General features: G+C 39.5%; 1 protein-coding gene across 1 annotated transcript in view; it reads right to left on the bottom strand.

Moving 5' to 3' along the window:
• Window positions 1–26,574, bottom strand: part of ASZ1 (ankyrin repeat, SAM and basic leucine zipper domain containing 1) — a gene marked incomplete at its 5' end in the record, with an annotated part of 41,764 nt that extends 15,190 nt beyond the window's left edge. The window contains 7 exons of the mRNA XM_009324104.1: window positions 2,809–2,921; window positions 5,374–5,508; window positions 5,769–5,880; window positions 16,064–16,175; window positions 19,284–19,406; window positions 24,747–24,843; window positions 26,506–26,574. Coding sequence (XP_009322379.1) covers window positions 2,809–2,921; window positions 5,374–5,508; window positions 5,769–5,880; window positions 16,064–16,175; window positions 19,284–19,406; window positions 24,747–24,843; window positions 26,506–26,574 — 761 coding nt within the window. The remainder of the gene's footprint in view (window positions 1–2,808; window positions 2,922–5,373; window positions 5,509–5,768; window positions 5,881–16,063; window positions 16,176–19,283; window positions 19,407–24,746; window positions 24,844–26,505) is intronic.
• Window positions 26,575–26,579: the final 5 nt, after the last annotated feature.

The following is a 26,579-nucleotide window of genomic DNA, read 5'->3' as shown; positions in this document are numbered from 1 at the left end:
CCCCCGCAAACCCCAAACCACCAACCCCAAACAGACCTTTCTGAGAATTGTTCTAAATACATAGGAAAATATTTCAGGTTTGCACATTGAGAATTTTGCATTCCAGGATTTCTGGTATTTAAGTATACTTAACCCTTTATGAGGATGGACACCCTAAATCACATGTGAAGGAGTTTATACAACATCCACACTGTAACAAGTCAATAATTCTGTGAGCATGCCTTCTCCCAGCAGGCAAAATATAAAAAGAGTTTAAAATCATTTTAATAGAGTTTAAAGCCATCATCCCTACCATGAAGTTGTGTAGAATTGTGTTATCCTCTGCCCGATTCCTCCCCCCGCAACACACAGACAGCAACCACCAGTCTTTGAAGTAAGCAGTTCACATACACATCCAAACATTGTATGTACAGCCAAGGCCCCGCAACTGGCAAGAGGAGACAGTGTGTGAATGACCTGCAGCGATGAAATCTTTTTATTTAGGCATTCAAAGTGCCCAGTTTGCAAAGGTTTTTGGAGTCGTCGGGTAACTCAAGACTTTTGGTTCTGCTAAAGGTGCAAGGAAAGGACATTTTTTTCCCAGGATCAAAGAAAGGGCTATTCAGCATCCAGACAATAACTTGAAAGCCCTTGAACCAGAAAAGGACCTAATCCAGGAGCTGAAGAAAGCAAATTCCGACAGGTATGTGCATTTCCTTGTATAGTCCAGGGCTCTGGAACCAGGACAATTGTCTAATTAGGATGGCAGACAGCAATGACTGAAGCTACACTCACTACCCTAAGGATGACAAAAGGATGACAACAGCAAGGATGGTAAGTTATACTCACCGACCCTGCATGGTGGGGCACAATTGATACCCAGTACCAGATGATGCATTAGGAGCAACTGAGAGAACAGGGGCTTGAGAAGGCAACTGGCAAAGCCTGTGATGAAAATTATGCAGGCAAACAGCAGGAAGGAGACATCCAGCTCAAGGAACTATGATGGAGTCAACACAGGTATCAGTGTACCTCTTGGCTATCACTAGATGAAAAAAACGAACTCAGTAGGGGGTAGGGGTGTGTGTGTGTGTGGAAACGGATAAGCTATATTTTAAGAACAGGCATTTAACAGCCAAGCATCTGGTATACTCCAGGGGACTGTTTCCTGATTACAAATTACCAGAAATGCTCAAAGTTATGAAACATCAGAACTATCTATTGTTAATATAAAAATCCTTGAGCTTGACAGAAATGTCTGTTCACACAAACAGATCAGTTGCTCATCTGATGCAGAGAAAACCAGTAGAGTTCAGAAAAAGACTACTGAAACATTGTGAAATCCTGGAAGCCCAAGAATTGCCTAATACTGAATTATATTTGCATAGCTAGACATCTGGCTGCCACAAAGTATTTTAAGTCGGCTTCAGGATTTCAGTGTCTTATTTTAAAAAAGTTATCAAGATTACCCAGGCACTGGTAGAATGTCTTCTAGCCACCGTCAGGTTTCAACAGCACCAAATCCATTTGGATAACTACTGCATAGTGTTACTTTATTTCCTTATACCAGAAAAAGCCTGGGAAACTTCCTAAATAACCTAAACCTATTAAAAAAAGAGAGAGATCTGTTCTAACACTGAGGTCATTAAGTACAGACTCTATCTAGGAGTACGAATCTTTGTGAAGAGTACTAGAAGACCAAGCTATTTAAAGAACGTCACCTTCATGGCAAGTATACAGGGACTCAAAAGATGATCCCCAAGGAGCAGACAGATCCCATGGGAGACCTGGTTCATAGATGGGGAGATATGCCCAGAACAATGCCTTCAGGAACCTCTGAGCAGCAAGATGCAAGAACGGAGAGGACAGCATAGATAATTGATTATACCATGCAAAGCCTTCACCCCTCTGCTCCAAGAAGTACCTCTAAGATGACTGTGGTTGAAGCACCAGAGAATGAAAATCTGACTGACATATACATTCAACTAGCAACAGAACCTGGTAAGGCTTTGTCCGAACTGAGGTATTCTGTCTGAGACTGAGACTACCTCAGTGTGAACTGCTACCTAGTGAACTGCCATCAGCGTAATGATACAAAACTATGGCATTTCAAATTCAGCATGACCTGGCTGAGCAGGGACACAAAGAATCAATCTGACCAACCAGAACAGACTACGGGCGCTGGAAGTTGTTTTCTCAAGACCATGCAGCTCAAGGAGGCAAGTGGATGGTTTGTGGAGGACTTCTTAGCCAACACGTTTTGGGACAAAACCGTACCAGAGGTCTTCGAAGTTGCTGAAGCAGGAGCTGATTTCAGTCACAGAACACCTGCAAGCTTCAGGGTCAGGGGCATACTATGCAAAATTCTACAGCTTAACTGGTGTTCATACTTAATTTTGACTCTCATATATGCAGAAAAAAAGAAAAGGGCACAGCTCTTCCTGGTGGCATGAAGCTGAAAACAGGTATTCAGTGAAAGCATCAAAAATTTAACATCAAATGAAGGTAATCACACAACAAGGAGTATTTAACAGGGGAGCATAAAAATTTAACAGAGCTGAAATGAACTGAAGTGACATTGGACCTTGGCTCTACTATGCTTTACACAAAGTGTAAGGAAGGAAAGATCTAGAGCACGCTCTTTGTTTATAATGCAAAGGAACTTTGCAATCTTGAAAAATTAATAATACATTAATATACTTACTGTGGACTCTTGGTAGCACTCCAAGCAATACACAATATATATCAGTACAACTTAATCATCGATATGAACAAATACAATCTCTAAGAAATGTTTATAAGTTAAAATTACACTATGACTGTATTTACCCAACTCTGTGGTCAGGGACAGCTGTCAGAAATTTGTAGATAGCCTCTTGCTTAATCGTTTCATGGTATTTCCCTTGCAAGTGACTTGCAGCCAAAGAGAGTAAACTATAAATCTGAAGGAGCCAAAATGAATTAATTATTATTCAATCTCAAAATGCATAAAGAAATACACAGGAGTAAGACTACAAAGAGTTCTACCATAAATTACTACTTACAGGGAACATGAAACATCTGCCACCACTTTCTAAACATACAACTACAATGAGGAGTTAAGGCTAAGCCCACAGAGTTTATCAAGAGCATTTCTGAATTACAAATTCCAGCACAATGATGAACTGACGCAGAGCAAAACAGTATATATAACATAGTCTAAAAAAGTTAGCATCTGTCACTACAGAAACAGCAATACACCAACATACTCGGTTTTGTGGTTTGTAGACAAGAGTTTTACACACTCGAGGGAATTAGTTGTCTAAAGAACACAAGGCATACGACTATTTTAATGTCTCGATTTCCAGTGCATGTATGGACCCAACATTTAGCAATTTACAACTGACAATCTAAGTTAACTACATCTGACAGACAGGGATTCTTTCAATTGGTTAAAGAAGCAAGCCTTCTGCCAGATATCACTATGCATCAGTGATGGATTCCAGAAACTGAATTGCCTGTCTGAGTTTTGAGATAGTTACCAGAAAATTCAGCAAAACAAGCAGAACCTCAATAAACCTAAAGGGATGGTGAAATCACTTTCCTGAAATTCAGGTGACTAGCCAGTTTTATATACATATACACATATACGTATGTGTAGTGGGTTGATTCTGGCTGGCCAATAAGCACCTACCCAGTCGGCTCGCTCACCCTCCCCCAGAAGGATGGGGGAGAATCAGAAGGGTGAAAGTGAGAAAAAATTCATGGGTTGAGATACATACAGTTTAATAAGTGAAGGGAAAAAAAACACCCCAAAACCTAAGTGATGCAAAGGAAGTCACTCACCACCACTTACCACCACTCACCACCTCCCACCAGCAGACCAGTAAATGCCCAGCCAGTCTTCAAGCAATGGCCACTTCGGAAAAATGTCTCCCCACAATTTTATTGCTGAGCATTAAGTTATATGGTATGGAGTATCCCTTGGGTCAGTTGGGGTCAGCTGTCCTGGCTGTGCCCCCTCCCAACCTCTTGCTCACTACCAGCCTACTTGCTGGGCGTGGGGGGCAGAGTGAGAAACAGAGAAGGCCTTGATGCTTGCTGCAAAAGCTCAGCAATAGCTAAAATATTAGTGTGTTATCAACACTCTTTTGGTCACAAACCTAAAACGCAGCACCATACATGCTGTTAGGAAGAAAAAAAAACTCCACCCAGTACAACATGTAAGAAAAGTATCTCCCCTCCCAGATACAGTTTCTGCAGACATAGTCTATATGATGGCCCCTCGGGTTGTCAACAGCCTGAAGAGCAGACCCCCAAGCAGGAAGAAGCTCATGACTGTTAAATATCTCAATACCATCTGCAATACTTCGCAGTAACTGTGTGAAAGTTAGCGCTTCACAGGTCAAGAGGCAAGACCCACCTCTCAAGTATGAGGAGCCTGTATTCCCTCCACGTCAGAGAAAGTCATGTTATAAGATTATATGGCTGTAGCCTGCTGAAAAAGTCATTTATCAAAGGCAGAAAGCATTTGTAGCCCCTTTCAGTAACCTGAGCTAACAGATCACTGAGCCTCAGACACTGATCTTGCTAGCCTACACTGACAGCTTTGTGCATAGTTATCATTTTTCCTCCTGCCTAGCCCTGGAGTTGGGAAGGGGAGGGAGGGAGGAAAACTGTAAAGTGAATTACAATTCACTAGAGTGAATTATACGTTTTTGAAGAGCCACTGCAGAAAGCCACATCACTGGCAAGAGCAACTCAAAGCAAAATACACATAAATCTGGTCTGATTGATCCACTGCATCATCTGGTAACAGCAGTAAAGAGATTTATTTTAGGAGAATATATGTTGTCTTCAGCAGCTCTCTCTCTACATTGATAATTAGTGGCTGGTCTTCCAATGATCTGATGACAAATTTACATTATTTTACACCTTCTTCCCTACCAAGAATGGATTTTGAAGATGGCCAGTACCAACTCCCCCCCTTTTTAGCTTTAGCCTTTTCCCTTCCAAATTCAATCAAAAACTATACACTGCAAATTAGTTTGATATCTACAGTCTCCCACACACTTTGGCAGACAGGAAAAAAACAACACATTATTTTTCTACTTCTCATATCAACATTACTAACATGCATAATCCCTTGTTCTATATTCTAAATCTGAAGTCAAGGATTCTAGGGGAAGAAAAAAAAAAAAGTTCCCAAAACATCACTATATAGTATTTAAAGCCCTGTGAAAGGTTGGGATATAACAGAAAGTAGTCTATATAGATGTAAAAGCACAAGTATTCAACTAGCTGCTATAATTTAGTTAATAAAGTAATACTTCTACAGAAAATAATACAATTAATGAACAGATTTTTGAGGCAAAACACAGAATTTGCATTTCAAAGAGAAATGAAATTAAATACCTCTGAATGTTTATTGATTTTTGCTAGCTCTGCTGCTGTTTTCTCATCCTTAGTCTGTAGATTCTTGTCAGCTCCCAGCTCAAGCAACTTTAGAATTACACTTTTATGTCCATACTGTGCTGCCCATATTAATGCCTGCAAAGAACATCTTCGTTTTACCAAGTTTACATATGGCGCAAAAAAGAACAGAGGTTCAATCAATAATGCAACCTTCACAAGTTCTTACATGGCAGAATCTGAAGACAAAGACAAGTAATGCAAAAGAATCTCAAAGTGGTGTTAAAGCAGAATATACCAATAAGTATTTCTGAGAAAGTTGTACTTAAGAACAAGTTTGTGGGTTCTTGCTTTTTAAAATTTTTATCAATTACAACACACAGAAGCAAATCACTTACTGAATATCCATTGTCATCTTGGGCATTTATGTGTGATCCATGAGCAACAAGAAGAGCAACAACCTGAGGATAGCCTTTTCTAGCTGCATACATCAGCGGAGTCATTTGTCTCCTGAAAGAAAAGGGGACAGGTGAAAAAAATTATTTCAAGATATCAAAATCCAACTGCATTATCAAGTAGAGCACCTCAATTCTGCAAAGATTCTCTGTTCTGCAGAAGAACTAATCAGAGGATGAAAGCCCAAGACACCACATTCACACTGCAGCACAAGGGTCAACAGAATGTACAGATTCAGCAACTCATTTATGTCCGGTTAGCAATTTTTAAATATTTTAAGAGTTGGGATTTATTTTCTGATTGAAATGAAGTCAAGAAGTCAATTGTTGTCCTCCGTAAGAAGGAAACCTAGAGAAAACTAAACAAGTCTCTTCCAGGAGTTAGAATATAGACCTACAGTACTTCTGGGAGAAAAAGTTAGAAGAAATAAATAAAAAAAATTCAATGTTTTATCACCTCCAAATTCAAGTAGTGCATTAACACACAAATTGCCTTAACATGTCCCAGCTATGAAATACAGTAGCTTGGCGACTAAACCATTTCTGTTTTGGTTCTGAACTACACAAAACTAGTTTTTAAAGACCATCCCTCCTGCTGCTACCACAGACCCAGCAACAGGCCTCGCATTTAGCACATAGACCAGCTTAATGAGAAGGGAACAGGCATAACTGCAGATCAGAGTTTTCACGCTACTAAAAGCGGAGAATATCAGCAAATCACCCATTTTTTTGGCCTCAATTTAAAAAAAAAAGTGGCAGAGACTTTCATTTTTTACTTCAAAAATTATTTTTAAAAGACACAGCTTAAGTGACAAATTCTACATACAGTTTAATTTAAATCCAAAGTTCTGAAAAGAAATATGCAGTTTTGTGGAGGTCAAGTTGTAAATCACAACTGAATATTTAAGAGGAAGAATAGTAAGAACAACAACTATGTACATACTTGCAAAACCCTGTCTGGTAAAACCAGTGTAAGCAAAAGAATCATGGGTCACACAACTCTTGCCGGTGTGCACAGGTGCAGTGCAACAGCGCAGGGTGCATATGTATTATCAACATTCAGACCCCCCCCCCCCGCCCCCGCCCCCAGAGGAGTCTTCAGAGAATTACATACAAATACCATACTAAAAAAATCTTAACTTTTCCAGAACTAAAACTAAATGCTCACCAAAATATTTTTGTCCTTTATCCCATTTTTGTTTTCTGTTGCCAGAAGCGTACGTGTTGACACTTTGTCTCCTACATATATTACTATTTCTTACAATTGCTGAAGTGAGTACTTAACAGACACCACCTTTCCCATTATTCTTTCTTTTTTTTTATATCTCAAAACCATGATGACAACAGTCTATTGACCTTATGCTTCTACTGAGATGCTTGTAAGATGAAGCCATTGTGAATTGCTCTGAGTATTTCGAAAGAAAAAAATACTGCACAAAAGCTTCTGTTAGAAAAGTATCTTTCCAGATGCCTGACACTTATTCTTTGGTAGCGTAAGATTTCAGAATTAAAAAAATGCAGTATTGGAGGACAAAGTTGTGTAGTTTCTGGTCACTATGAAGTAATCAGATTTAAGCTAAAATATTTTACTAGTGATGTTCAATTAAAATTTATTGTATCTTAAAATGCAATATTTTTTCCTGAAAAACTATCATGTATTGCTTTTAATGTATAGCTCTGAGTCAAAAATCTGCTGTCAGAAGATTATTCTATCTGTTAGGATATACTTGAGCGGAGGGTCGCTCTTTCCAATATTGTTTCTTAATGAGAAGTTCAATACCGACCACTAGAGGGACCCCGAAAAGCATATGTACACCAAAGCAGCTGTCTTAAAATACAGACTTCCTGCCTCCTTCCAGAGTATTGCTAGAACTAAGGCTTTGCTCACCTTTCTTTGCTCTGCTCATTCACAAAAGGATAATATTTTGCCTTATGTAAACACAGTTAAAAGCACACTGAAATAAATCCAGTCATATTACAAATTTGAAAGAGACTTATGACAGGGAAAAAAGTCAATTACTTGGAGAGAAGGAAAATGAAAGGCAACCAGGCCTTCAAGACATACAGTCAATAAGAGAAAGGAACTTGGTAATGAAATTAAAAGACTTGCATCAGTCTATAACTAATTCGATTTAGTCCATCAACACTGCAAAGGCAGAAGTTCTGACTGAATATGAGGAGATATTTTTATCATGGAGCACAGTCAATCAGTGGAACTGGTTGCTCAGGGAAGTTTTGTAGTCTCCATCTTTGGCAGGTTTCAAGACCAGATGGCAACGTAGCGCAATGTCATAGTGGAGGTGGCTTTAAGGAAGAAGTTGGACTAGAGACCTCCTGAGGTCCCTTCTGACCTGAATTGCCCTGTGATCCTATGAAGATTACTATAAAAATAGAGAAAACACTCTACAATCTGCCCCTGTAACTTAACAGCTGATGAGATAGCGAAATATAGATATCTATATATACACATATACAGGTATCTACAGATATCCGTATTTTAAAGAATGAACAGAAGTTGATTACAACTAATAATTTGTAGCAACAAAATCAAACTTTCTTGCCCAATGAGGACACTCACTACCACACTTAATTTCTATTCAGTGGCAGGTAGCCTTTGACAGGCTTTCCATGCTATCACCTTTGAAGTATTTACACCTGACTGCAAAAACAGTCCATTCATGCCTGTTTTCATTTTTGTTTCTTCTGGTCTCAACTTCCCCCCCCAAACATGCACACTGCTACTACCTCACAATTACCTTTTGCTTTTCCAAATGAAAAATACTGAACAAAAGTCCAGAGGCTACAGAACAGTCTTTTCTCCAAAGAACATCATGTAGTGGTTACAGCTGCACAGTACTGCAGATATGGTATCTGAAATCAAGGCAACAGCTCCATGACATTAAAGCCACTGAAAAAGTTTCTCCATTTTTAAGGAAAACCCAATAAACATGACATTTAAAAGGTCCACCACATGAATACGCAATTAGTACTTCAAGCATTCCATTTTAATGTTCGAGTTTTAATTTCAAAGGCTACAAGCTGTGTCAGGGTAGAAATATATATAGTACTGCATAAATTTGCAATTGCACTTATGCACCACTATATATGAGGGGGTACCGTTTAATGTCTTGGACACATGCTGCATAGGCACCACCTCAGAAAGCAAGGTCCATTTACATGTACGTCCACAAGAGGGAGACTAGAACATTAGCAAAAACAAATCTTGTTTTCCTAACCCTGCAAAGAACCCCTGCAAATACAACAGCAAGCTTTAAGATGCCAAATCCACTGTTTCTTGCTAAAGTTGAAGAGAAATTAAATGTATTGGTACATCGTACTGCAATCTAAAAATGTACATAGAAAGCATAGTGATAACCATTCCAGGTAAAAGATCTGAAGAATCCTTTCGTCATTTTGAGGAACCATGCAGACATTTGTGTTTCAGCAATCTGGCTTGCAGATGACCTTCTTGTCCAAACACGTGTGAAGTCCTTTTGTATGGCACAATTTGCCACATGACATTTTCCCATATTGAACATGATACTCAAGTGATAATAAATAAATAAAAATCCTAAAAAAGCATATAAGCAGTTTATTAATTAAGCATAATGTCTGTTCCAACTATGTTTGCTTCCAGCTGTGCAGCACCTAAATAAAAAGTAAGAAATTCTTCACTGGTCTCACGCAAATGAAAGGGTTTTTTTTGTTTGTTTGTTTTTATCTTTAGGTCTCCCTGCTTTTATGTTAAGGCTGGAGAAAAAGACAAAACCAAAAGATTTTTCAGCCTTCAGGGCCGCCATCCAAAACTTTGTATGTGACATCTACACAAAGGTACAAGATGAAGTGAGCCTATAAGAACCTCTTGATCCTGTCAAAAAAATGGGGCAAAACATAATCAACAAGAGAGCAAGTGGAATGGAACAGCCCTAAAAGCTACCACTTGGAGCCTCTTATCCTGGATAACCACGAGCCACAATAAAACCAGGTGATACAGTGACAGCTAGCTATCTCACTGAAAAATGTCCCGAGTACCTGTCTGTTACTACTAAGCTGAATCTGTGGTGCAGAATTCACCACACCTGACAAACACACATTCTTATGTTTGGGATCACGCTCTCAAGCAAGACTAAGTTCATCTTCCTGGAAAACTTCCGAAGAGGGAAGAGAGGAAGAGAAGATGTCTCCCATCTAGACCCAGGTTTCCTTCCATCCGGGAGATATCTATAGAAAATTCAGTATTTCAGGTTGCTAATCTTAAGAAGTATAAGCTGTATGTAAAGTCTCATAATTGGATATATGTTTATTAACTAGACCAGTGTATCACTAGCATTAGAAAAAAAATACAGCAGGTAGAAAACAATTTAACCTTATGAGTTTAGTCTCAATCTTTTCTTATTGAGATCCCAAAGCAAGGAAATGATGCTACAAGACATTAATATTTTAGCCTATCGATCTGCAAACTGACCACTGCTTCAGATAACCAGGAAACATCTTCAGAAGCTCCTGGAGCCAGTTTCACCACTCCAGTGCTGTACATTAAGCTTGGAACTGAGAAATGAAGCGGTAACAGTGTGTCCACAGCAACAGAAGGAAAGCTATTTGCCCCTTTTCTGGCTTATTGGGGTTTTAAGTGATGAGATGGAAAACCCTATACAACAAGTACTATTGAAGAACATACTTTAGTGTACTGTGAGCTGCAAGATGCTTTTTTCCAGGCACTGTCTGCTGGAGCAAGGTAGGAGAGTCCCCTACCTTCTTGAAGCAGAACTTGTTAGGAGAATGGAACATACAGCTCTAGTAAGAAGGTTGGGCTGGAAAAGGCTACAGCTTAGTTTCAGGTTCCCTAGTTTTAAGCTTCATTTCAGATTGCCAGTTCTTGTACCTTTCTGCTTCTGGTTTACGTGATTGTTTTAAAATTAAAAAAGGCATCTGTTTAAGTTCTACAGCACACGGAGGTGGGAAGGTAGACAGCTACAAAGTTATCTTCATATGATTAGAAAAATACAAAGGATGTGATAATAAAAGGGATTAGCATAAAAATTAACAATGGGGATGGCAGAACTCTATGCTATGTGTTGTGGTTTAACCTCAGCCAGCAACTGAGCACCACACAGCCACTCAGTCCCTCCCTCCCACCCCCCACACTGGGATGGAGGAGAGAATTGGAAGAGTAAAAGTGAGAAAACTCGTGGGTTGAGATAAAAACAGTTTAATAATTGAAATATAATAATAATAATAGAAGAATATACAAAGCAAATGATGCACAACGCAATTGCTCACCACCCGCCAACCGATGACCAGCCAGTCCCTGAGTAGTGGCCCCCCTGGCCAGCTTTCCCCCAGTCTATATACTGAGCATGATGTCACATGGTGTGGAATGTCCCTTTGGCCAGTTTGGGTCAGCTGTCCTGGCTGTGCCCCCTCCCAGCTTCTTGTGCACCTCCAGCCTTCTCAGTCAGTAGAGCATGGGAAGCTGAAAAGTCCTTGACTGGTGTAAGCACTACTTAGCAACAACTAAAACATCGGTGTGTTATCAACATTGTTCTCATACTGAATCCAAAACACAGCACTGTACCAGCTACTAGGAAGAAAATTAACTCTATCCCAGCCGAAACCAGGACACTATGACATTCCCAATTATCCTGCCCTGTCCTCCTTCATCCTCACTCCATCACATTTTTACAAGCAAGCTGGGTTAGCTGAAGACATGCATACTTTAACATAAAGTAGAAAAACAAATGAGTTATCCACACAATCATAAACTTCTCAGGCCATTTTCAACTTTACTTTCAAAGTGGGGGTAGTCTCCAGCCAAGAAATTCAGTACATACATGTGAAATCTACTCCACCTTTCTAATGAAAGGGCAATTCTCTGTCATGTAAAAAAACCAAACCAATTCTATGCAAATAACCCATGAGCAGGGTAAGCTAGTGGCAATGATAGGAAGTTTAATATACTTGAATCAGAATGTTGCTGATATAATGCTAATGGATTTCAGTGCAGGTTTTGTTTCTGTTTTACACAAAGGCTGCTCCGGTGACATTCCAAAACACCACAGTACATAGTCAGAATGCCTCTGTTAAAAATAGCATCTAATGTTGCTACTGTCCCCGAGTATTTTATACCTCCACCCACAAACTGTGATCAACAGTTGTAAGCCTGTTGGTACCACTGTACAGTCAATACTAGGTGGGAAAAGTACAATCATCTATTTCGATGTCTAGACTCCTTCCCCCTACCAAAAGATCTGATGAACAAGCCTCAACACTTACATTCAAAAGCCACTCTTCCAAACTCAGAGAACTCACACATTTACCATGCTTTTGACTTCTCCCTAACTTGGATAAGAGGAGGGAAGAGATATATGGACATAGCCCAGAGGAACACAGTACTTTGATAAATGTAATTTTGCATCTGATTTTTTATATTTACTCCTGCTGTCCTGATGTTTGATCAACATAATAAAATGTCTTTCTGTCCTGAGTTCACAGTGCTAGAATAAAAAGCTCTCTGAAAGGCATGAAGTATAATATAGTGTAACATCACAAGGTATTTTTTGCTCTGAAGTGGATCGAAGATCTTGACTCAATCAGTATTAAATTCCCCGATTTTCTTGCCCAGCCATAAAATGCACTGTAGTGCATTAACTTTTCCCAGGCTATTTGCCTTTGCTGAATCGTACTGTTTGTCATTTGGCATGGTTAACCATCACACAACGATAATGTCAAGGTCTTTGAAATTATTATGTGGCAGTGCAGACTTACTATCTTATCAGTAGCAATAAATATCTTGTTAAAATTGAGGTGTTACACAATTCTGACTACGCAACCTCAAGAGAGACCTACCTGATTTCCCCCTTCCGTTATCATCTTCTCAAGAGGGCAAAATAGACCAAAATTTTCATCATAAACCATTTCTGATACTCCTCAAAACTGCTCTGAACATAAGCATAAGTGAACATATGTAGGCAACTTGATACCAGACCTGAGCAGTGATTTTATTTTCATGTATATGCATTCATGTACATGACAGTATGCTTCAATCTCAACTTTTAATCTGTACAATGACAAAGGACAGACAAAGGTCTAGTTCTTATAATACCCACCCTAAAAAAAGGAAAACAAAATAAATCGAAGACTTTCTGAAGACTTTTCTTTAAACATACACAAAATTCATAACCATTTTAGAGCAGAAACACTGAAGACTGTCATTGACCAGGACTCAATTGTGCTAGAAATTTTAAGAGTGAGGGAAAAAAAGCCACACAAACAAAATCAAACCTCCACATATCCCAAACAGAACAAGAGGCAAAGAGCTTATGTCAAAATAAAGGAGGTTTCAGTCATTCGCCTGTTTGTACCTTCTTCTAACAAAGAGCTATTGGCATGAAACATCAACTCAAAGCGCTCTCCTTACTGGTAAAGCCATTAGGTTTCTTTTACTCTACTTTATGTAAACAAGAACTTGGAGGATGTAATTACTAAAACCCATATTTACTGAACAACCTATGACATGTATTCCTAGCAGCAGTAATTTAGTTATCAGTTGGTCATGCCTTTTCCTTCTGCCTATAACAAAATCAGAGCTTAACATTAATAAAACCAGTGTACCTTTAAGAAAGCACTGCAGGTTAAAAGAGGTTTAAAAAAAAACTGCTTAAATATTTCCAAGCCTTACAAAAGGATAAAGTATATAATTCACATTTTGGAGCAAGAGGGAGGTGAATGAAACAAGATAAGCAGAATTTCACAAGGCAGCATTCACTTAAATGAAGCACTCGGGCTATAGTAGCTCTACAAAGACTATACAGAGCAGGTCTTAACGCCTTCTTGTTTCACCTAGCCATTTCCTTACTTCTTGTCCGTCTTTCAAAACTCTTCAGTCAGCACTTATGCTTTGACACACTACATTCTCATTAACAAAACTGTTTTTACAGCCATCAGTATTCAGTTCCCAATTTTGATTTAGCAAAAATTTCAGAAGTTACTCTACTGAATACTTTCTCCTCAGTACTCTATCCTATTGCAAAGAAACCATCTACCTACCCACCCCTAAACCCATCTTCTTTCTTAGACTGCATGTCAAAAATCAGTTTACTTCTCATTAGTTCTTCCCTGCTCCACGCACACTTCATGAATTAGACAAAAAAAAATGTCAGGTTTCTGTGTATCACCTCCAGATGACATGAAATAAAAAAGCCTACTGACTGCCCTGACAGCCCAACAGAGTGAGCATAAATACCAAACTCTACCTTACATCAAAGTTAAGTATTCTGCTTTGCATTCATACACATTCCAGTTGTTGGCAGACAAAAGAGAAGCTTCCTAAAATCATTCCAGTTCTTAAGTGCTGAGATAGCCATATACTGTGAAGCTTAGTTCTTAATACCTGTGGTAAGCTGATCACACAGGAAGTACTCTCACAATAATCTCAATTCACTGACAGTTCTAATGTCCTCCCACCGAACATCCTGCTTGCTCTAATCAAACGGGTGAAGTGGGACTGCAGTGCCATATAGAGGGTCTGTTTTGATCCCTTACCTTCACAGAACCTGGTTTGATGTGCTTAATCCCACTGTTTCAGAATACAGTGAAAGAAGCCCATGAGAAGCAGCAGCTGCTGCCCGAGCAGTTCTAATGATGGAGCGGTATGCACCGATGTCAAATACTGGAAAGGAAAAAAGGCAGCACGAAGATTTTTGAAAAATCCAGACCTTGCCATCTAACTTCTAGTTTTGTTTGGTACAAATATGACATAGAATCTGATTGTCACTTAATTTATCTTTTCATTTGAGAAAGACTACGATTGCAAAAGTGAAAAAAACCACAACTGGGCACTGTATCTGGTGTATGCAAGCATAACTCACATGTTAGCGCAAGGTCTTAGGAAACAGAGATAGCAAATAAATATTTGTATATAAAGACCAACTATGCATAACGTACTCTAAGTTTATAAATAAAGTTTTGCCCTTAAAATTCCCATCTCTTTGTCAGAGTCCAAATCCCCCCCCCTCCCCCAAAGTTTAGCCAAAGGTCTTTCCTAATGTAAACCTGCAGCTTTGCACTCTGGCTTACATTTTCAAATACCCAGGACAAAGTTTAATAATGCCAAGACTTCCCCCATTTTTTAAAGCAGGATGTTTATCCTAACACCCAGCTATCTGACGGCAACAATATGTAATTATTTCAGAGTCTGTAGCTTTCTCTTCTTTCATGAACAATTTTTAGCCTCTCTGGTAAGAATAAATGAATGGCATTTAAATCTGGTACCAGACATCAGTGGCACTTCAGCACAACTATGTTTCCTCCTTGTCTATCAGTACTATGCTCACAGTGAGGTTCAGGGCCCAGAGTAATACAATTCTACTAATGAGAACCAACAGGCCTCCAATTCTGTTCTTTTTAGAGGGCTACACAGTCCACATATCTCAGGTAACGTGGTGAAAGAGCTGTGGTATAAAAAATGAATTTCAGTTAGTTGAAAAACAAGCAGTTTCAATTTGACCCAAACAATATCTTTTTTTCCAGCAGAGGGAGGACAGTTTATCCTGGGATAGCCCAGAATTTCTTTCTTTTTGATGCAAAATGAAACATTGCATCAGACTATGCAACTACAGACAACTCACAATCCACTGCTTCAGACTGCTGAGACACAAAGTGGTAATTGAAGAAACAAGCTGTTACTTGTTTTTAAAAGGAGATTAAATCTCCTTTCAATCTGGATTATTCCAGATTGCACTGGAATAAATGTATTCTATTCACAGAGAAATTTTCTTTTTCTATACGAGGCTGTCTATGAGAGGAATATAGCTAGATACCCACAAAAAGCTCAAAAGGAGGACATGAATTTAAATAAAGAATTAACTGATTTAACTTACATCCTTATACAGAAGAGGCAATATGATTTGGGAAAGGCAGAGGACATATTTCTTGCCCTTATACTGCAGTCTATCAAAGTATTAAGATTAGTTTTAATCTTAAATTTATATCTTGTTCAGCTGAGGAACATACTTAAATTTGATAAAACTGATCATAGTCTTATTTACTCAGATGAATGACTGTACTAGGAGAAATAAATATCTGGACACAAATCTTTCCTTACACAGACAGCAGCAAAGTTACAAAAAGCTAATGAAGTACACGTCATCTTAACCAACAGCAGCTATGTCTATAAAGATGTCTCCGTATATTAATATTAAATTTTATGCTGTATTCACAGACATGGGTTTTTTTGGTACCTGCAAGTAAGGTTAGGGTCAGCATTCCTTGATAGAAGCAGTTCCACAGTCTTCAAGATGTTTTCCTCTGAAGCATGCGCAGTACATGCTGCCATCAGCACAGTGTACTTATCTGTTTTGAAACTTACAGTTAGAGAATTACATATGTAAATACCATGCTAATCCAGAAGTTCCTTTAAAAGCCTTTACGTTTGCAAGAGTTGTTAATCGCGTTCTGATACTCTAAGACATTTAGAAAAGGGTAAGAAACTTGTTTTCCTTCCAGTTAAAGTCACTAGAATTATCAGGTAAGATAAAGGCAACTGAAGATACGCAGAAAGATCAGAGTGAATCGCAGTAGTAAAGCATCTGCTCCTACTGAAGTTTAGGATACTTCTTAGGCACCCAAAAAAACCCAGTAGGAGTTTAACTATAGATGCTTGTTTCTCAAATCTTGTTCCACACCAGTATATTCACTCCCTGTTCCTCCCCACCTCTCCCCAAAATACAGTCAAGGGAAGAAACAGTTTACAGGAATTTAACTGCAATGGATAAAAAAAAGTGCATGAAATGTATTATAAACACATAGCAACATCAATTTTAGGGAGAACAGAGGCCCATACAAAGGACAGTTGAAGTAACAAGACTTTATTATAGGGCTTAAGGAGAAGGAAGTAAGTTTACTAAACTAGACTACTATGGCACAGTAGTGGCAAGAGGAGGATTAAAAGTATGGTTTTAGATGTGGATTTAAAGACCATCTACACAGTCCATAAAGATTCATCAGGAGGAACCAGTGTATTTATTCCAGCTCTGAAGCCAGCTGGGTGTTACATGCCACCTTTGCTCACAAATCAGAATTGTACACCACTGCTGTTTGCCCACAGAACAGGGGAGATGTCCTTTCCCATGGTTCTCCTACAGAGATGTGGGAAGCATCACAACTCAAGGACCTTAGCAAGTTAGTTGGCCCTCGAGTCTATTAGAAGACTGCCATTTGAATAATTGCCCGTTTTGCTTATTGCACAAACTTGTTCACAAGTTCAAACATGCCTTGAACAAGTATGATTTTAGTTGTACCTACTTCAGACCATACCATGAAGTGTTACAACATATCTTCTAACTTTCTTGCAGAAATTTTAAGACCTTGTATGTATTAACACCTTTATTCTTCAACTGAGGTCAGATTTTATTATATTTAAACACGAGAAGTTTGTTATGTACTTTACCCCCATCTGCTCTACTTTCTTTATTTCTCACCACTTCTTGTCCCGCACCCCTCCAACCAAAGACTTCAGTTTTGCATTTAAATTTATCTGTTTTTTTAATATACCATCTTTTAATTTTCAACTACCTCATGTAGAAGTTCTAAAACACATCAATCAGTATGTTAAATAAAAAATCAAGTTTCAGAAAGTCACTTAAACTCCTGAACAGTAAGCAATTAACATCTCAGTAAATTACTTGATACACTGACAGATTGTTACTCAAAATGTTTAACCTGGTTATCAATAACAACATGAATGGAAAGATGGCAGGACTTTGAACAAAGGTAGTGATAAGCACCCCTAATCTGGGAATGACATTTAGGAGGAACCTGTAGTTGTATTTGTATTCAGTATTTCAGGTAGTGATAAAGAGTGGGAAATTCATTTCTGTTAGCCTACCTATAGCTTATACATGCGAGCAAGAGAAGGGGAAGGAACACCTTAGAATTCTCAGGTTTCTCTTTTGCAGAGAAAAATTGGTAGGAGACTGCAAAAAAGATCAGTTTATGTTCAGCCTAGCTGAAAAACCCAGAAGAGCCATGAATTTACTCCTCAAAGATGCTACATTCTGATCCCATCACACAGTGAATGCTACATTAGTTCCCTGTTCTTCACGACTACCAAAAAGGGTAAAATTAAGTAACGACTTACAAAGAATGACTGAAACGTGACAAAAGGTGATTAACAGTACAGCTATTATTAGGATTATAAGCATTATAGGGTAATTAGTATAGGATCACTTACGTGATTGCCTGCTGATGTAAAAAAAAGCAGCAGGACTGGTGACATTTAGTACCATTTTTGGATGGCATAGCTTTACTGAACACACATGGCCTGACCTGAATCAATGACTTGCAAGACTGTTCCTGGCTGGACAGTACTCTGCTGCGCATATGCCCTAGCTACTGTTTCCCCACACAGACTAACAGGGAAACAAGCTGAGAAACCTGATCCTAGCAAGGTGCCACTTAGGGCAAACGCAGTTGGTCACACACTGAAAAAATGCCATACACGTTGGTTAACTGGTCAGCTGAAACCGCTGCCCGTAGCAGTTTCTGCCCCATTTAGAGCTCTCTACAGCCATAAACAAGGAACAGGTATGAGTTGTAGGCAGCCACAGCTGTAGGCAGCCACATGGAAGTTTTCTGAAGTTGGCTACAAAGACAATAATTTGAAGGCACGATTGCTTTTGGTGCAGACAATCTACTCTAATCTCATACTCTGATCAGTTGCTAAGTTAAAGAAAATTTTCAGAGCCAGATTTGCACCATCTGCATTTCAGTCTACTACTATTATAATTATCAGCAAGTTACTGGAAAATAAGATCACTGCTTTTATGCACTTGACAGTACGGTGTGTCACATCAGTTTCTTCTGTACTGCAATGTGTTTTCTTGAACTTGGATAAATCTTCCAACATAATGAAAAAAGAAGGAAAATAACCACAGTTTAAGTAGGAAAAAGTACTATTAAGCCATAAAAATTGACAGAGGAACTGATATTACTAAGAAGCTACACTGAACTCTTGCAGAAAAAGGTGACCCAGCAACACACTGAAGAACAGTTGTCACTTAACAGAAAAATTGTGCTCTGGTTTTATAGAAGTCCACACTAGTTTCCCACGAACTGGAAAGCTATTCCTGTTGTTCGGGATTCTAGCTGGCTTCTGCATGTACATACTTTGTAACAGGATCAAACAAAGGAAGTTTTAACTCTACAACTTTATCCTAGAATTCTTGAACAAGAAATGAGAGTGAAAGAACAAGAAAACCCATCAACTGAATCCAGCTCAGCTCCAAGAACACAATTTTGACTTTAAAACTACTACTTTTACTTCAAAACTGTGAAAGCTAAACTAGGTCCCAGTTCCATTGTGAACTTTGATTTTTTCCCTATATATGTAAAAAGAGAATAAGGATAGGACAATGTCTGGTACTGAGCATTACTGGCCAGTATTTTTCATTCACATCTTACCTATTTCAAAACATGCATTAGCACCTCTGTCCAGAAGAAGACGCACTACTGCGAAATCAGCCACACTGGCAGCACACATCAGGGGAGTCCATCCAAACTGAAAGCTAGACTCTATGCTTATACCTGTCAAAATTTAAGATACTAAAATCATAAAACTGTACCACAATAAACATGCATTTTATGAACCTTACTCTCAATATGTATCGTTACAAAGGTTATATACACTGTTTGCGTTTAGTCCTAGGGAGAGAAGTCTCATACCATTTTCATTTTTTTAATACACCTTTATCTAGAATACCAGAAAACAACTTTTAGAACTGACACCAAGGAAGCTCAGTTCTCAATCCAAGAAGTTAAGTACCACAGAAAGACTACATTTAACAAAAATGCAAGTAATAAATTTAGCTGCAAAAATAACTTCAGAGAAGTGCACAGAATCTCTGTTTTCTCCACTTATGTGCAATAGCTTTCCCCAATCAAAATGAAAAATTTTGATTCTTGCCAAGCCAAGTGGACTGCTGTGGAAGCAGCTTACTTGCTTGTCAGGCTATTAAGATCATATTGACTAGGGTCTTCCTGCTTCACAGCTCCTTTTATTCTCTGTCTTGCAAGGCAGTTAACTAGCAGATACCTGTTTTGCATTCAGTACTAACAAAATACTATCTCAATAGAAAGAAGAAATAGAAGATTATGCAAGATTCAGTCACAATCACCAGATCTGTTACTCTTTATTAACAGCCATATCTTCCTTTGTGGCTCGAAGTAAGCTTGCCAGACAGCCCTCCCAAATTCACCAAGAACCAAGTACCAGACCGAGATACTCATCTGACAACTTTCAAATAAAAATCTCTATACATTTTTGCAGTAAAAGGAATCATCTTTCCTTCAATCCTTCCTCAAATATTACTTCCTCTATAAGTTTCCATCAGCTGGTTCCATATTAGTCCAACAGTGATTATAGATAATCAAAAATACTTCTTTACAAGAGACAGCTCTGAAAAAAACCAAAACTGTCCTAAGCAATTTGTGACAGTCGAGTTACATGCATACCTGTTCACGCAAAATGTGTATTTACTTTCCCTGCCTTGGTAGTTTGCAAAGACGTGCTCAGTGTAGCAACATAAAGTCATTAAAGCTGAGGGAGTAACAGGTCACTGCTCTGGGGTTGATTCTTCAACTGTTTAAGATCACTGGAGTTGTAGAAGCGCTCAGTAAAGAAGTAACCATTCAATGAAAGCCAGGTGTTAAAGGACTCTGGCACCTCTAACACCTGCAAGCCACAGAATTTATAATCAAATCTTCTTAGTAATGCATACTGCTATCTGCAGCCCTTAATGTCACAGCATGCCAGTTTGTCTGCAGTATACAAAACATGTCATTGAAGCCCACAGCCAAGTTCTACGAAGGGAGCCAACAAGCATCCCTTAGCAGTCATATCTGAACTTCCTTGTAGATGAGTCACTTCAAGAATTTAGAAAGTCTGATATCCAACAGCTCACTGAAGTAACACTATTAGGAAAGGAATACCAGAAAGCTGGCACTCTGTCAGCCTTAAGAAGTCCCTTTTCCTCTTAAGAAGAAAAGCAGTCCATGTAACTAGAGCTCCCATCTAGAGCTTTTTATTTTAATACATATCTGAACAATAGTGATGAAAGATCTACTTGGCAGGCATATAGAGACTTACTAAAACTCTTGAGAAGGTATTTTCCTTGCTGCTTTCTTTACACCTATAGCAGACGGCATCTGCCATGATGCCGGTGCTTTTTCTAAGTTCTAGAAGTAGAATGGTCTTTTTGGCAATGGAATGTCAAAGCTGTGTTACAGCTTGTTTGGCCTGCATGGTCTCCTGCCATCTTTGTAGTGACTGCCTCGATGTACCATGCAGTGTGAAAGTCACAGTGCAAACCAGCTAGAGTCTCATAGGAAGACAAAGGAAGGACACCTGAAACAGTAACAGTCATGTTGCTTCTTGGCTGCATGGTTGTAGGAGTTGTTGACTGAACCAGAAATGTCTCCCGTTGGTTACTACTCAGACTCTCTCTTACATGAGCTGTTTTTGAAGTAAGCAGCGCTAGTTTAGCATTTAAAACGGCCCTTAAGAAGTCCTATAAGGCAACAGTGAAGCCCAGAAAAAAAATTTTAGTGAAAAATCAGGCCAGATCCAACAGCCAGAGAGAGGTGAGGCTGCCGCAGCTCCACACCCCAAGGTCCAACCAGTATTGATGCTGAGCGTGTATTCCCAGCAGGCACACACATACATACACCGCTGACCACACCGATCAACACAGACAGACAGAGCACTCATGTGAACACAGAAAGCACCAATGGTCTCGTCCTGCTCCCCTTTGGGATAGATATATCTCCTCTAGCTGCTGGCATCACAGACACACGGGCCTCTGACCCCGTCCCACTCCTGTGGCTGGCACATCCTTTCACTCACTTGTCTCTACATTCGCTGGCACCCAGGCACCGGGGCCCTATGACAGCCCTGGGAGTCCCCTCCTCTGAGTCCACAATTTGAGTTCCTGCCTGCCCTTGGGCCTCTCTGCTCTTCTGGGCTTCCGGAGGTGAGCCTGTGATGGGCTGATGGCTTCCATGACAGGCCTGGGAGGAGCTGGGCCACAGTGTTATTTGGGGTCCTCCACCTGCCATTGCCCCTCTGTGTTCCTTTCTGGGCGTGAGCAGAGGAGCTTGCCAGTCACATAACCTCACAAATTATGTCTAGGAGGCAAAACAGATACAACATTCTTTCCTACAATCTGAGTAACAGGCAACTATCCTCCTCTTTAACCAGGAACGGGGAGAAATATGTTCTGGTCCCAGACATACTCCACAGCAGAAACTATATGAAGCACGTGAGTAATGGCGAAGCAAAAGAACAGCAAAAGAATGATGTTCTTTCTGTGTTTACTACAGTTTCTCCGGTACCTCTTTTAGATTATTTTGTTGACTGTGGCTAACAGTTACAGTAGAAAGGCTGTTTTTATACAGAAAAAGGTAACCTCAAATTCAAAAAGGTTAACAAGGTAATGCCTGAAGAACTACGATCAACCTCTACATACAGCTTTTAATGCTAAATAATTCCATGTTTGACACAAAAAAAAAAGAGGTCTTGAAAGACTCATTTAGTTTAAGACACGCTCTTAGTATTAGAATACAGTGACACTCAGACCAAATTTATCTGAGGAAAAAAGTTCCAAAATGCTTGATTCTAGAAGACTTCTCTCTACTAGAAGTATTTATTTCTTTTAAGTCTGTCAGCACTTCGTGCTGTGGTTCCACAATACCTTAAAGCTGAGTTAAATCAGAGCTGCCGATGTCTCCCACTGCAGGGCCAGCTATGGTTCCCATCTGACTCAGGGTTCAGAGTCCTAAACTGGCTGAAAAATTATACACATACCCCCCACACTCCCATAGTTTACTACTACTTTAATTCCCTGAACTGGCTCACAAAAGATAAGATGAGCTCCAGCACTCATGCAAAGATAGGAGTGGAACAGACTGCTGAATGTGAACAGGAAAGAGGATTTGCCTGTAGCTATAACTTTGATCAGCCTAAACTGTCATGAGGTCATAACTTTTAATTCCATTTGAGGAAAACAAACATATGAATTACATGGTGTTAAGTATTCTACTCCCAAAGCAGACCAAAATGCCCAAGTCATTTTTAAACCTGCTACTTGCTTGCATTACTTTTTGTGACACGTAGTTCAGAAACTTGTTCTTAGTATGTTGCCATTTTATAGGAGGGGTAAGGGAAGACATTGTGCTTGTCAGTCTCCTAAAGGAGCTCTGTAAAACTGTCTCAGCACCAAAGATTCTTAAAGCAATGGCTAAGCAAGCCAGAAGACAACACGTTCTCACTCCACCTGAAAGAACGGCCCCGACTGTTGCTAGGAAATCCACTTCCAACACAAACCCTGAGTTTGGTTGAGCGCTGGTAGCGAGCCTCCTACAAGCTCTACTGAACATACACTAAAGGCAACTTTGGAGGCAAAGATTTAATCTGACTGAGCACCGATCCCCTGACAGACAATGTTACCTTTCCGCAGAAACACCTCCCTGTTAGAGAGGCATTGTGTTCTACTGCTCTGCAGGACAGTATTGGATGGGTGAAAATTTACTGTTAATCATATTTTCAGGAAATGATAGATTCTTTTGTGATACTGCCTTGTGCATTTCAGGGGACAGGACACAAGACTACAGGAATCTTTGGCCTGACCTTACGCTCTTACAGATACCTATCTTCATCTTATAACAGCACAGAACTGCTCATTATGTAGCAGGCATCAACACAGAAAGTGAACTATTGCTGTTTGACTGAAATACAAGCAATTAAAAATGGATGGCTGTAACAAAACAATTGAGCAATCTGATGCACAGACATCACTAAAAACTCTGCCTATAAATAAGAACATATTTTCTCAAAGCAAGACAGAAGATGTATTTCACTCAGTATTACACCTCTGTGTTTCAGCCTGTGCAATAGTTTTTACCTAATTTAAAAAGCAAACCATTCCCCCACTGTGGTGAGAAACAGTCTTCTAAAAGGTCAAGTAATGTCATTGTTTTAAAACTCAGAAAAACCCACTGCTAACGAGGAAATTACTTTCTTCCAGCCATAAGACAGATTTTCCTCAGAGAACAAGCTCTTGGCTACTATATTCTGCTTGCTTGCCGAAGCAGAACTCCCTGACAATTATCACTAGGCAGGTCAACTCAGCTATGCAGTTTTTGATTGCCCTGGATGCTTCAATAAGTGATCCAATCCTCCTAACACTGAATAACAGAAACACATTACAGACAAATACTGAGTAACAGAACAGGGAGAAAGGCTTTTAGTGTTAAGACAAACTACTTTTTAGTGACAAATGCCATATAAACCCTATTAGACCTTTCGGAATCACAAAATCTTTGTCCAGCTGATGTTGCCAGGACAGCAGTATTACACAGGGCACATACCAGAAACTCACCAGTCCTGTGAGTGAGGAAAAAAAAAGGAATTTCCAAACTGGGGGAGCATTAAAACAAAAAAGCCAGCCTCCCCTTCCTGCCCCCCACCCTGAAACCTTCAACACCAAAGTAAGATCACCCACTGAATATTCACTCTCAATTTAAGCCACCTCAAATTCAGTGTTTGTAATTGATATTTTCAGGTTAAAGATGCATCTGAAAACAAATAAACACCTTATTTCATTTTTCACACAATATAGTTTTCTCAATTTTCAGGGCTCCTGACCAACGAAATAAGTATAAATTAGAAGGCATATGCTGGAATACCACATGCTGAGTCACTGAAAAAGTAATTTCATCATTAAAATAAGAGTTTATATCCTGTACTGGAAACATTCACATATTCCTACATGCACTCGACACATTATTTTGAAACGAGAAACTTTGAAGCCTTAGAATTCTTGCCAAGTTCAATGAAAAATATTCAACTTCATAACTGACTTTCCTCACCGGAGTTTAAGAGTTCTTCAATTAATGACACATCACCATGAAACAGAGCCTTCTTTAACGCGTCATTCTTGTCTGCCTGCAACATTTGATCCAACTGCTAGATAAGCAAAGCAAAGTTAAGTCAAAACCTAGTAACTGTTTCAAGGTAAAAACTACAGCTTGATTTCAGTATAAAAGCACTAGTGATCTCTGTAAGGACAATGAGGAGAAGGGGTGGGTGGAGAGCAAGGTAAGACTTTCCTTCTTCCATCTCTGTAGACCTGCTTAGGGTCTACTGTAAAATGTAAGTTTTAAATTAACTTTTCAGAAAGGTTCCATTCTCTGAAAATGTAAATATCTTCTTTCTCAACAGAACTGCTACCCTCCTACGCTGCTCTCCATTTTTTTTAATGGTATTTGATTTCAATTAAGATTCCTTTTCATCTTTTGGCACTAGGAAAATATTGCAATGCATTTCTGTACTTTTTTTGTACATTTCATAGGTTGCAAAGCACAGCATTAAAAACATATATCTATCAGACATAAAAGTTAAGAGTTTGGGGCAACGTAGCTCAATGACTAGCTGTTTGGCTTAATACAGCATGAGTCTGGATCACTCACAGCATGAATCTTTGCAGCACTGCTGGAAAGGGTTACTGTTCCTCTTTCCTCCTACTCCTGTGGTGGCAGAGGTGTTTGTGTTGCCGCATCATAAACAATTTGGCTGAAAAATGCCCTGACCAAAAGACTAGTTTATGCATCAGACAGTTGCCTGATTCAAGTTCCTTTCAAAAGCATCACAGATTTGTTCTCTATTAAAGCTGCAGCTGAAGATTGCTGCTGGCGTTATCTAGACTATACAAAACTCCTACATACACCAATAAGTGGAGGACTATTCACTAGTTTCTTTGCAGACAGAAGTGGGTATGGAAAGAAGGGAAGTCATATTTCATTATAAGTTTTGAAGTCATAACATGAAGACCCAGAATTATACCATTTTCCCCAGAACATCGTAGTCTATATTTCCAACAACTTTTGTAAAGTTTTTAATAAGTGCTTAGTGTCTAGAAAACCAAAGATGAGAAACAGCCAATGTAATAATTTAGCCCTATTTTTGTTCTACTCAGTCAACAATTTCCAAATAACATGTATCTTTGGATAGGAGCCTCGATTTAAAGATCAAGGCCCCTGAAAAACTGACTATAACCTTTAGCAAGAGTACGGCAAGTATTCAGTTACTTCTATTTTCCAATTCCAGCCATGAGACAAACCAGCGGCTAAAAAGCCTTGCAGAATCTCCCTCTACCTCACACTGCCAGATGCCTCACACCTATTAGCTGCAATAAAATCACTTAAATCTTCACGGTAGCAAGAAACAGTCTCAGGGATTTAAGATCTAAAACAGCTTTATAGGCCTCCGGTTGCTTTCAAATTTATTCTCATGTTGAAATAGGGACTAGGGTCTATTAAGGGGAAGAAAAGTGTTTTAAATAAATATTAAGGTTTTACATAAGAAAACAAACCTCCGAGATTTAGGTTTTATTCACTCCTGGATTAAGGGTACACCACCACTACCCTGCTAGGAAATAATGGCAGAGGAGATGCCAGCCGCAGCCCTTCCCTGAGGCCACCCCCACCCTCCTCAGTGAGACCCACCGAGCCCCACTCCCCTCACCGCGGCTTCAGGCCGACGCCACCTCCCTCACGTTACCCCACCCTGAGACCGCCCGGCCGCAGGCCCCAGCTCGAGGGCGCCGGGAGCGGAGAGGCTTAGCCCCACCTGCAGCTCATGCCGCACGACGCCGATATCCCAGCCGTCCTCGTCGCTGTCCCCCTCCTCCTCGCCCCCCGCCA

This window comes from Pygoscelis adeliae, unplaced genomic scaffold, assembly GCF_000699105.1.
Source record: "Pygoscelis adeliae isolate BGI_AS28 unplaced genomic scaffold, ASM69910v1 Scaffold24, whole genome shotgun sequence".
NCBI classification, from domain to species: domain Eukaryota; kingdom Metazoa; phylum Chordata; class Aves; order Sphenisciformes; family Spheniscidae; genus Pygoscelis; species Pygoscelis adeliae.
Note: the sequence above shows the minus strand (reverse complement) of the source record. Positions and strands in the feature narration are given on the sequence as shown.